This window comes from Dipodomys merriami, unplaced genomic scaffold (assembly GCF_024711535.1).
Source record: "Dipodomys merriami isolate MVZ:Mamm:240054 unplaced genomic scaffold, mDipMer1.0.p SCAF_3, whole genome shotgun sequence".
NCBI classification, from domain to species: domain Eukaryota; kingdom Metazoa; phylum Chordata; class Mammalia; order Rodentia; family Heteromyidae; genus Dipodomys; species Dipodomys merriami.
This window is the reverse complement of record NW_027204492.1, coordinates 42,696,744-42,710,429: the sequence shown is the minus strand read 5'-3', so window position 1 is coordinate 42,710,429 and position 13,686 is coordinate 42,696,744. Positions and strand designations below refer to the sequence as shown.

General features: G+C 34.9%; 1 protein-coding gene across 2 annotated transcripts in view; it reads right to left on the bottom strand.

The window, feature by feature from the left end:
* Positions 1 to 4,141: 4,141 nt before the first annotated feature.
* The window catches only part of Zmat1 (zinc finger matrin-type 1), a 41,209-nt gene continuing 31,664 nt past the window's right edge, over positions 4,142 to 13,686 (bottom strand). For both annotated transcript variants that reach the window (XM_070039025.1, XM_070039026.1), the window contains exon 7: positions 4,142 to 6,107. In XM_070039025.1, the coding sequence (XP_069895126.1) occupies positions 4,814 to 6,107 (1,294 nt within the window). In that variant the 3' untranslated portion in view covers positions 4,142 to 4,813. The remainder of the gene's footprint in view (positions 6,108 to 13,686) is intronic.

The window sequence follows — 13,686 nt, the reverse complement described above, 5'->3', positions numbered from 1 at the left end:
GAGATGATTGTGAAGAAAGGAGACTGGGTCTAAGCAACATGCCTTGTCCTCACAGCTGTCTTGGCACCTAGCTGGGTGCCAAGCTTAGAGGTGAGACAAGCCATTCTTTGAATTGAAGATGCTTAGCTGCAAGAGAGCTAGGACAGTTCTGCTTCAGAGAATTGCACAAACCATGTTTAGCCCCAAGGGAGCTTTGCTATTATCTCTATAAATGGTTTTATTTGCTCACCTATGAGTATCTCCCTATATGGAAAGTTTAGCTGGCCCCTGAACTACTTCCATAGATGGAAAGTTTTGGTGGTACCTGAGTACCTAGAAATATCTGAGTATTTCCATATAATATCTGCTTCTGTTAGAATTGGGTCTCCAACCCAACATGTGGTTTTGTCTTTAAATGCTTTGTGCAAGCAAGTCCTGTGCTGGGCTGCAGGTCTTTTTGACAATAGTCCACGTGCAGTTGACCATATAAAGTCTCCAATAAAGACTCCCAATTCAACCTATGAAAATGTGGCTTCTCTGTTTCTTGTTGACTGAATTCTCCACAACAATTGCTTCTCCTTTTCTAAGTAGAATTTTTCTTCTGGAGGAAAATATATGATGGATAGTTCCCAAATCCTCAAAGACTTTGTTCACTACAGCTTTTATCTCAATGATTCAATTTAGTTTTCTTCACTTACCTGTAACGTCTTCAAATGATTCAATTGCTCTCAAATCTGTTTTCCTAGTTTGATCAAGAAATACTGATGTCTCTGATTAGGATAATGGCAGTGAAGGTGGAGGAAATTGAACATTAAGGTAGATATGTTGGTGATATGTTCATGAGGAATTTCTCATGCTTAATTGAGGGAAGAAAAGTATGATTTCTAGCTTGAGCAACTGCATAAAGGTTTGATAGATAAGAGAAACTAGGAGGTGAGTGACTAGTAATGGCAGAAGCAGAATTCTGCTTTGGCTATATTAAGTTTTCAGTATCTGTTTCCTATGTGAATATATCAAAGAAATAAATCCTTTTCTTCTTTTCTTAATGTCAGTCTTAGGGCCTCATGCTTTGTTTATTTTCCACTTCTGGCTGGTACTCAACTCCTTGGGCCATGCCTCCAGTTTTGAAGGAATAAATCCTTGAACAGACAGAACTTAGTTTTGGATGCCTCTTCCCATCCATTAAGCTCGTTACTCTTGCTATACGCAACACTTTTCATCATACTTATCATAGCTTTTTATCACATTCATGTTGCAATTACCTGTTCATGTTCTATCTTCTATATTGGACACTGAGTTTTTTTGAGAACAGAACCTTTTTTCATTTTCTTTCCTCAAGTTCCTTCCTAGCACATACTGATTCTTTGCTCAATCCATGCATATGACAAAATACTGAATTTTTCAAAGATAGTCATATTCTTCAAAACTTCTAAATTTTAAAATTTGTAATTTGAAGATTAGGAATGTGGCTTAGTGGTAGAGTGCTTGACTAGCATGCATAAAACCCTGGGTTTGATTCCTCAGTACCACAACAGAAAAAACTGGAAGTGCCACTGTGGCTCAAGTGGTGGAGCTCTAGTCTTGAGCACAGAGAGGCTCAGGGACAGAGCCCAGGCCCTGAGTTCAAGCCCCGTGGACTTATAAATTAATATATATAAATTAATAAATAAATATTATATATATAAATTAATAAATACATTTTATAATTTCAGTAATTTGAATATTATTTTTTCAAATCCAGTCTGTTTGCTTCCTGTATCTTTAGTTCCATTTAAGATATCTATATATCTACATATCTACACATCTACACATATATATATATATATATAAATATATCTGAAGTTAGGCACTATTAATTACTTGTTCTGTGCAGGGTTTTCAATATATTTGTATTTGTCTCTGGTTATATGTGAATTTATGTCTCAATATTATTCTTTTAAACCAAATGTAATACATTTCCCTACATTGTTTTCACTTGTAATATCTTAAACTAAGTCTCCTCAAATATTTTTGTGTTGTTTTCCATACACAAATGTAGGTTTTGCAATTAGTATTATTAAATTTTATCTTAGATGCAGCACACATCTCCAGAATCGGAGATCATTTTGGATTCTGCACATGTATTTAAATGCCATTATTTATACATACTCTTACCTCCAAGTACTCAGAGCCAGAGAATGAGAGGAGAAGAAATGTATCAAAGATGAGTTCCAGGTCCTTGTCACCAGCTACAACCAGAAAGTGTAGAAGTTTTCTAGTTACATGACATTTATTTTTGGCAAAAATGTTTCTGTCTTAAAATCTGTAAAAGACATTTTCCTAACTAATACTATAATCAATACCACACCATCTTCTTTCCCTCCACTCTCCATACCACCATATTTGTTTGTTTATTATTTACTTTCTTATGTGCCAATCCTGGGACTTGAACTTAGGGCCTCTCACTTTGATTTGGCTGTTTGCTCAAGGGTGGTGCTCAAACACTTGAGCCATATCCCCACTTCCTATAATTTAAATGATTTACCCACCAAAGCTTAAAACCATATGTGGTTATTCTTCATGCAATACTTTTTATATATTTTCAAACAATAACAGTATTTTACTATCCTAATGAATACATCTGTGATATATATCATATATCATTCATATATATGAATCCCTCCATATATATATAGATATGAATCCCTCTCAGATTAGGTCAAAAGTGGATTTATGAAAGAATATTACCAACTTAAAAATTATAATTCTTTTGTACTTATTTTGCATTTTCTGTGAAAAAATACATTTTTGTATGTGCTCAAAAAAGAGAATTTGCCTAGGTTGAAAATCCAGCTTATTTGTTCTGACATGGATTCCACTCCCCCCCTGCCCCCACCCCCTGCCATCTCCTTCAAATGTCTAATAGAAGCAAAGTTGATTTTATTACCATCTAGGTGTTTTGTATTATTCATTCAACTAGCTATAAAGCCAACTAATAATACAATGCTTCAACACATATTTATTCAAATCACAAGGGGAAAAATGGCAAAGTTTGCTTATTTTTGCTAGGATTGGCAAGATATATTAGCTTATTGTTCCTATTCCTAGCAACTCTATATTGGACTCTGATTCAACATATTAAATAAGAATCAATTGTAACATATTAAATACGTTTACTTCACATGACAACTTGGTTGTACAACTAAGACAAATCCTAGATTGGAATGATGTGACACAGTAATGATTCTCAAATGCCTACAGGAGGTGATGATCATAAAAAGGGAGAAATAGAGTATAAAAATGGAAAACCAAAGAATTGAAAGGTAATAAACCCTCATGACCCTCTACTCCTTTAAAATTTTCCTTCTTCAGTTTCAAGTAATTAGTTGATGGTATTTTGCTAAGCTTAAACTGTGCTAAAGATTGAATACTAGCTTGTATTGCTCATGATGTAGAAGAAATGGAAATATTTATGTCTGTGAACTGTGATCTCCCCTGAGGATAGTAAATACTGTTTAATTATTGCCACTCACTCTTAGAATAATCACTTTTACAAAGAAACTGATCATTTACATTAAGCAAGACGTAGAAATTAGAATACTTTAATATATAAACATTTCCAGAATATAGACTGCTTTTTATCTATACTTTTTGAGAACTTTTATAAAGTATATATCATTTAAGTTTATTATAGACTATTTTGTTTTCCACTTCCAAAAGTAGAAAATACAAAAATACACTGCAAATTAGATTTAACAAAGAAAAAACCAGTCTAAATTCTTTCATATATTTCCTGTAAAGATACTGAGAAACATGAACAAACACACAACAGTAATAAAATATTATCAACTCTAATGAAAATCCAAAAAGGAATGGATTCTGCAAGGTTTGCTGTCTGACAGCTCCACCACGTTTCCAAGATTAAAACAAGATCAGGTGAATTCAGGGTGGTTTCATTATAAACAACATTTAGTAATCCTCTCATTTAAAATAATTTCCCTAATGGATAAAAAATTCACTATACTACAGTTTTATGAACACAGTAGAAACAACACCATTTAGGAAAACTACATAATATGTAAGAATCAGATAACAATTATTCGTTGTTTGTATCTTCTTATTAAATGAAAGTAATTTGATGAAAACATATTGAATACTTTCACTTCACTTGGCTTTTGAAAAAGATTAAATTATGCTTCCACACAGAAAATTCAAGTAACACAAGTTTCATGAAACTAAACTTTTCAGTCTACACTTTCAAATTTTAAGAAAACAAAGCTGGAGAGTTTAAAATCCAAGAGCAGACTCATCCCAAAATATTGAGTCTTATTTTTTCAGTAGTTTTCTCTCTTTGTTCTTCTGTTCTTCTGTTCTCTTTTTCTCAGTCACTAAGTTCAGGCTTATGAGTTTCTTCTTTCATTTAGGGTTCCAGAGAATGGAAAAAAGGAGGGAAGGAAGAAAGGGAGGGAGGAAAGGAGGAATTCAGCTTTCCTCAACTGACACTGACTGCATCTACCTTTTTGTTTCCCATCTGATACTTTTTTCTTTATATAACTTAACATTCTCAATTGGTTTCTTGGGTAAATAAAAGCTTAAAATTCAACAGTAGACTCACCCCAAAATATTGACACTTTTTTTTTCAATTAATTTCTTTTTGTCTGATGTTATGTTCTCAAAGCTAGATTTAAGCTTCCTTGTATGTTTATTTCTTCTTTCAATTCAATTTCAATTTCTGTGCAAACACAAAATACTAAGCTTCCTGAACTGACACTTTCATCTATCTCTTATTGGACAGTCCTGTCTTTATCCAAGTCAATATTATTTTCCTTAAAACATCCATGGGTAAACTTATAGTTCAAAATCCGAGAATTGACTCATCCCAAAGTATTTCTTCTTCTGTCCTTTCTTCAATATATTTCTTTTTCTCTCTCTTGTGCTTCCGTTCTTTCTCAGAGGATGCTTCATGGCTTTTTTTATTTTTTCGATGCTTAAGTTTTCCTGAACTGATCTTGACTTTATCTTCCCATCTTTTATTTTGTTTGATGCTCTCATCTTTGTCTAAATTATAGCTCTTTTTCCTTCTATGTTTGGATTGCTCCTTCTCTGGCCTTCCTTTGCTTTCCCCTGGGTGTAGTTTTCTCTTCTGATGTCTGTGTTTATGACTTTCTTGATGGTCCTGGGTAACATTTTCTAAGGGGAGGTGCTTGTAAACTTCACATTCTACACTGTGTGAGCCAGAGTTATTTTTATGCTGACTAAGGCTGAGGGGTACTGAGTATTCTCTAGTGTGGTGATGATGATTCACAGATTCTTGTCTCCTTTTGCTGTCATGAGCAGGTAGTGAATGAGGGAACTGGTTTTTCATAGCCTGTGAACTACTATATGGTCTCATGTAGTGTTGGAAAGTCTCAAATGGGTGTCTTTGTTCAAATATTCTTTGTCTGGGTCTGTTATCAACCATTTCTCCATACTTGTGAGTTTCCATAGAGATACTGAGTATTTTTCCAAAACAAGTCTTTGGCTCTAATCCTCTGGCTTTCTGCACTTCAATGGAATCTTCAAGTTCATTTTGGAAAGAGTCATTTGTCTTGTTTGAATCAGATGTTAACCAATGAGGTAACTGGCCTTCCACTGGTAAAGGATTGTATTGTTGTTGGTAGGTGTGGGAATCGTCAAATGAAAATCTTTGCTGAGCCATTCTTTGTTTGGGCCCAGAATCCACTATTTCTCTGTACTCGTGGTTCATAAAGTTTTCTCTCATATTTCTAAAACAAGTTTTGGGCTCCAGACCTCTGGATTTCTGAACCTTGATGTAGTCTTCAAGTTCATCTTGGAAAGAATCTTGTGTCTTTGAATGAGTTGGTAAGTGATGAGGTAACTGGTTTTCTACTGCTTGTGGATTGTTGTATGGTCCTGAGTATGTCTGGAAAGGTTCAAATGGGATGTTTTGTTCAAAAATTTTAAATCTGCGTCTGGAATCAACTTCTCTGTACCCATGTGTTTCCAAAGAATTGTCTTCCATCTTTCTGAAACAAGTTGTGGAGTCAAGCTCTCTGGATTTCTGCACTTTGATATAATTGGCACATTCATCTTGGTAATGGTTTTGTGTCTTCTTTGAATTCTTCACTAGGTTGATTACAAAGGATTCTCTGCAAGGATAATAACAGAAAGTTCTTGTAACTAGAATTTTTTGTCCTGAATATTGTCTTTGCTCTCAAAATTAATAAAATTAACAAAAGTTCAAGCAAATTATAAAATTACTTCTTTACAAGAGTTAAAAAGGATGTGTGTGTTACAATGATACAGTAGCAATATTCAGATATAGTCAGATATGTCTCAGAACCTCACAATTTTTGTGCAAAATTTGTTCGTCAGAATCAGAAGATGAAAAAAATTAAAGAAACATAGTACTTTAATGTGGTTTTATGAAATTGAAAGAGAACAATTGTGGGCTGCCAGGACAAGTGGGAGTTATAGAAAGTCAGTAGAATGAAATAGTCAGCAACTAGGTAAAACTCAGAAATATTGGACTGTAGAACTGTAAGACAGAGACCTCTATCACCCAGTATACAAAAGGGGATGTGTAATGGGGTTACAAGCAAAAGAGAGAAGGAAGCGCTTGGTGAGTGTTTTGAGTGAAGAATCCGGCACAATTTAAGACAGAAGATTTGTACTAGCAAGCCAGTGCTAGGTTTACCAGCTTAGTCACAAATGCTGCAAAAAGAGAAATCTTTAAGAAGAATCCTACTATCTGACATTACTGCTAGTTAGAAAAGAAGTTCTCACATTTTTACATTGTCAAATTCCAACAACTTTTCTGCTTCACTGGCTTATTAAGTAGACACTTTGAGACCTCATGTGAGCCCTGGAAACTGACTGTGACTTGGACACAGTTTGTGGATAAAAGTCTGAATGTTGGGAAGCATGGTCTCTATCAGAGAGGCAAGCAGAAAGAGCTTTCATTCAATAGCAGCCGTTGGATCTCTGAGAAGAGCAAGACCAGTCGTGTGTGTATTTCTGCACATGTCTGGGAAGGATACGTATGTGGCTAGAGCTGGAAGAATCACTCAGCATCAGCAGCTGTTCCTCCCAGTCTGACCCTAGCAAAGACTGTTTTGGTTTTTATTGCCTTTATCACATACAGAGGTTCAGAGACAATGGGCATTTCTCAATAATGAAGCATGTTATGTGTGAAGGGTCACTCACTCAAGTGGTCTACAAGCTTGGCTGGCAAGAATGACATACAGAGAGCTCTTAAAGTCATTCTATTTTTTTGCTTCCTTTTCTTTTTTTTTAATTTAATTTAATTTTATTTGTGAACATACTGTACAGAGGAGTTACAATTACATGGGCAGGATAATGCGTACATTTCTTTTTTTTTAATTTAATTTTATTTTATTTGAGAACATACTGTACAGAGGGGTTACAATTACATTGGCAGGATAATGCATACATTTCTTACCAAGCATTGCAGCCTCCTCCTTTGTTTAAAGTCATTCTAGTCTTGCACACAAAGTTCACTTGGGTGAAAACAGTCATATAGGTATATTGTTTTAGCTTGAGCATGTAGACAAGGTGATACAGGCATTAGCCTCCATACTACCTGACCTAGTTCAACCTGTTTAGAATTTAGAAAAGAACTTTAGAATTTGCCTTCTATATGACAAACTCAATGCAGAGGCCAAGAAAGAAGTAAGGAGTGTCCCAGTCTCAGCAAGGAGAAATTTCTGGGTTTATTTTTCTGGATTTTTTTCTTTTTTTGAATGGTTACATTTGGGGTTTGTTATTTTTATTATAAATATGATGTGCACAGGGGTCATAGTTACCTAAGTTAGATGAGTACATTTCTTTTTTTTGGGGGGGGGTCCAGTCGTGGGGCCTGAACTCTGGGCTGGGGCGCTGTCCCTCAGCTCTTCAGCTCAAGGCTAGCACTCTACCACTTTAACCACAGCACCACCTCCAGCTTTATCTGCTTATGTGGTGCTGAGGAATTGAACCCAGGGCCTCATGCATGCAAGGCAAGTGCTCTACCACTGAGCCACCTTCCCAGCCCAGATGAGTACATTTCTTGTTCCCTCACTATTTTTAATTGTTTATCTATCTCACATTCTTCTTACATATTGCATCCCCTTCTATTCTGCTTCCCCCTACTTTCCCTTTTTATTACTTTATCATTAATTTTACCTTTATTAGATTTTAAATTTTATTTATTAATTTTTAGGTCCAAGACTGGGACTTGAACTCCATACCTGATGTTTTGTTCATTGGCCAGTGCTCTGCCAATTGAGCCATGCCTCCAAACCTGAGAATTGTTTTTGTTTTTTTTTTTTCCTTTTTAGACCCAAAATCAGGTCTCAAACTTCAGTACCTGTTTTTGGTCATTGGCTAGTGCTGTACTAATTGAGCCGTGCCTTCAACTCCTTAAATTTGCCATCATAATTGTGTGTGTGTGTGTGTGTGTGTGTGTGTGTGTGTGTGTGTGTGTGTGTGTGTGTGTGTGTGTGTGTGTGTGTGTGTGTGTGTGTGTGTGCCAGTCCTGGGGCTTGAACTCAGTGTCTGGGTGCTGTTCTGGAGCTTTATGTGCTCAACAACCAGTGTTCTACCATTTGAGCCACAGCTCCACTACCAATTTTTTTTAGTTTCTTCATTTTTCTTTTTCTTTTTTGCAAATCCTGGGGCTTGAACTTGGGGTTTGGGCACTGTCCCTAAGCCTTTCTGTGCTCAAGGCTAGGGCTCTACCACTTGAGCCACAGCACCACTTCTGGCTTTTCTGAGTAGTTTATTAGAGAAAGAGTCTCATGGACTTTTCTGTCCAGGCTGGCTTTGAGCCACAATCCTCAGATCTCAGCCTCCCGAGTAGCTAAGATTACAGGCATGAGCCACTGGTGCCCAGCCAGTTTTCCTAACATTATTTTTAACCACTTCATTTGCATTATTGATGGGATTGAGTGTTTCTGGTTTTATACTTAGAGATCTTGTTTGCTTTTTGTATTGTTGCTACTGCTACTGATATATTGGGGATTGAGCTGATCACTAAGAAGACTCCTACATAAAAATGGAAGAACTCTGTTCAAATCACAACATAGAAACACCAGGAATAAGAAAACCTAAGGCAACATGACTCCTCCAGAAGTTTCTAACTCTTCAATAAGTAATTCAAAATTAGTGAATCAGATGAAATGCTGGGCAAAGAATTCAAAAGACTCTTTTTAAAAACATGTTAATAGCATATTTTAGTCGTGCAAAGAGGTTTCACTGTGACATTTCCATACACTTGCACAAAATGTACTCTGATCAAACTCACCCCCTTCTTCACTCTCCTTCATCCTACTTCCCAATTTCTTAAAACAATTTCAGCAGATTTAATTATTATATTTTTGTACATGCAAATATACTACTTCAACAATATCCACTCCCATACACCCTCTACATTGGCCCTCATGACTCCAATGTACCCACCATCAATAAAACTTGTTTTAATTTCCTGTCTATTTTTAAGTGTGTATTACTTGTATAAAGGGGTTTCACTATGGTAATTCACATATACATACATTTTAACTTAATCATCTCTGTTTCATCTATTGCTATCTCTTTTCCTACCTACCCTCTCACTCTTTCACTATTTCTTATGCAATCTCTGTATATACATGCAACGTTATCTTATTTATTATTTATCCTATGTCTCAAAAGCCTATTTTCAAAAGATGATCTATGATTTCAAATAAAAATATAAAGAAACCATCAAAGTAAGAAAGTACAGGTTATGAATAAGAAACCCAGCAAAGAAATATTCTGAAATAAACCGAATAGAAATCTTGGAAATTCTAATCAAGAGCCCAAAAGATAACCAAGAGTAAAAGACCCTGAATTCAAGTCCTCAGTACAAATACACACACAGATACACAAAGATAAATTAAAAATGAAAACATTAAATGAAAAGGACATTAAATAAAAAGGACACCAGCAATCATGACTAATAAGCTATATGGAAGCAGAAGAAAGAATGCCAGGGTTTGAAGACAAGATGGGTGCATTAGTACATTCAGACAGTAAACAAAAATGCAAGAAAGTGACCAAACATTAAAGACATAGAGGACACAAATTTATGCCAGAAACAAACCTTGAGAATTTTTGGAGCCTGGTACAGGTGGCTCATACCTGTAATCCAACACTTTAGGTGGCTGATATCTGAAGGATCAAAGTTCAAAGCAAGAAAGTCCATCAGACTCCAACTCCAAAACAGTCAACAAAAAAATGGGCTGGAGTGGAAACATGGCTCAAGTGGTTAGAACAAACAAGTCTAGAAAACAAGCCTACTAAGCGTGAGGTCTGGAGTGCAAACCGTGGTACCAACAACAACAAAAAAAGCACAAAAACACTACTTAGTGACATAATAGCAAAAAAATTTCTTTTTGGGGGGATGGGGTCCGGTCGTGGGGCCTGAACTCTGGGCCTGGGCGCTGTCCCTCAGCTCTTCAGCTCAAAGCTAGCGCTCTACCACTTGAGCCACAGTGTCACTTCTGGCTTTTTTCTTTTGCTTATGTAGTGCTGAAGAATCGAACCCAGGGCTTCATGCATGCAAGGCAAGCGCTCTACCACTGAGCCACCTTCCAAGCCCAGCAAAAAAATTTCTAAATCAAGGAAAATATATGGACATCCAGACACAGGGGGCTTTTAGTATCCCAATAAGACATGATTCAAAATGAACATATCTGTCATATTATAGTTAAACTGCTAAATGTACAAGTAAAGAATATCAAATACTGTAAAAAGCAACAAATCACTTATGAGGGCAAACCTATCAGAATAAAAGTTGACTCAGTAGCAGAAACCTTAAAGGCCAAGCAGACATAAAATGATGTACTTCAAACAAAGATATTATGTCGAAAAATGAACTTTACAACTTTGGTGGAGGAGGCGGGGGACAAAGGGTGCGGCGGGGGGAGATGGGAAGGGATGGGAAGGGGAAACAAAGGAGGAGGCAATAATGCTTGATAAGAAATGTACTCATTACTTTGCCCATGTAATTGTAACCCCTCTGTAGGGTATTTTCACAATAAAAAAAGAAAGAACTGCCAATCAAGATTACTATATCCAGCAATGTCATCCTTTAACATTTAAGAAGAAATGAAGACCTTCCTTGATATGCATAAACCAATTTATGAACAGATGCCAGTATTTTAGAAGATACCGAGAGCAGTCCTATATACAGACAAAGAAAGATAATATATACAACTATGAAGACTTGGAAAATAATAAATCACACTAAAAGAACAGTTAAATAAGAATTAAGAAAGAATCAAATGTTATTAACTTAGCAAAACAGCAAACCTCTAAGATGAATGAGTGAAAAAAGGAATACACAATATTTCAGGAGAAAAAGGCAGTAAGCAAACACAAGGGCTAGGGAGTAGCTTAGTAATAAAATGCTTGCCTAACATGTTCAAGGCCCTGGGTTTAACAAAACAACAATGAGAATTAGTACAAGTTTTTCATTAATAACCCTAAATATAAATGGTTTCAACTTTCCAATTAAAAGATGAAGAATAGCTGATTGGATTTAAAAACAAAACCCATAGTCTTACCTCATTGGTAAAGACATGCAGAGTAAAACTGAAAGGATGGTAAAAGTTCCAAGAATACAGAATCCAAAAGCAAGCTTAAGTAGCAATACCATATCTGACAAAGAAGACTTCAAACCAAAATTAGAAACAATAAGGAAGATTACTACATACAAATAAATGGACTAATTTAATTAAAATATATAACAATTATAAATAAATATATATATGTATGTGCTGAATTCTGGCGTATCAAATTGTATAAAACACATTATTGGGCAAAAAGAACAGAGAAGTCTAGACATAATAATAGTGGGTAATCAATCCATAGATCATTCAGACAAAAAAACTCCCAGAAGCTTCAAAGTTAAACTATATCACAAATTAAAATGACATAAGAGACATCTATAAAATATTTCATTTAATAGCACAAAAATACATTTTTTTTTTCAACTCATGGATTCTGTTTACCAAGCTAGATCACTTTTTAGGCCATAATGGAGGTCTTAACAAGTACAAATACTGAAATAATTTCTTGTATCTTACCAGATCATAATGGAATAAAACTAGAAATCAACAGCAAGCCAACCTACAGAAAATATACAAATGAATGGAAATTGAACAATAGTCTTTTGAATGATCAGTGGGTTATTGAAAAAATCATGGGAGAAAAAACTTTCTAGAATTAAATATAATGAAAATTAAAACACAACTTATCAGAACTTTTAGGAAATAGCAAAGGCAGTCTTGAGAGGAAAGTTTAGTTATCAGTGCCTACATTATAAATCAGAGAGACCTCAAACAAATAGCCTAATGACACAACTCAATAACTTATAAAAACAAGAACAAATCCGGCACAATATTACTAGAAGGAAAGAAATAATAAACAAGAGAGATGAAATGGGGACTAAAAGAACAACACAAAGACTCAATGAAACGAAGGGATAGTTCTTTGAAAAGATAAACATTATGGACAAACCCTTAGCAAAGTTTCCAAAAGAAAGACAAAGAATGCCCAAATTAAAGAGAATAAAGAGGAATAAAGAAATACTACAACAGATACATTACAATTGAGAGAATTATTAGGGAATATTTTGAAAACATACTTCAATAAACTGTAAAATGTAGAAGAAATGGATAAACATATATGTATATATACATATATATATATATATATATATATATATATATATATATATATATGCTGCCAGAAAAACTGAACCAAGGTGTTATTTATATATTGACCTGTAACAGGTCAATAACAAGATAACAAGCCTGGCTCAAAAACCAATATTCTTTAAATGGCTAACTTAACAATGGTAATATGTGAAATTAGTGCAATTCCCATCAAAATTCCAAAACCTTTCATCAAAGAAAGAAATAGAAAAATCAAGCCTAAAATGCATATGGAAGCACAAGCTACCCTGAATCCCTTGAACCATGCTAACCTTTGAGAAATAACCAAAGCAATCCCAAGAATAAAAGCAACACTGGGGCTATCACAATACTTAACTTCAAATTATACTATAGAATCATAGTAATGACTACAACATGCTACTGACACCAAAAGAGGCATGAAGACCAATGTAGAAAAGCTAGAAATAAAATCACACAATTACAGACATGTGATCTTTGACAAAGGAGCCAAAGGCATATACTTGAGAAAAGATATCCTTTTCAAAATTTGATATTTGCATATACATGACTGAAACTAGATCTCTGTCTCTCAACTTGAACAACAATCAACTCAAAACAGTTGAGATTGGAAGCTTTGATTCTACTAGGAGAAAAAGTAGAGCAAACAAGATGTAGGCATAAGCAATGACTTTTGGGATAGAAAGCTCAAGAAAGAATCTCGAGAATTGACAAATGGTATTATATAAGATTATAAAGCTTCTGTACTGCCAATTACCAGAATGAATAAACAATCTGTAGAATTGAAGATTTTTGACAGTTATTATAATTAAATTAGAAGAATATATACAGAATTTTAAAAATTAAGCTGCGAAAAACAATCTGGTCAATGGAGTAAACTGGAGTGAACAGTTTTCTAAAGAAGAAATACAAATGGCCAATACATACATGAAAAAGAAAGTCCAACATCTTCAGCCATCAGGTAAATATTAATCAAAATTACATAAAAATTCCACCTCATCCCAGTCAGAAT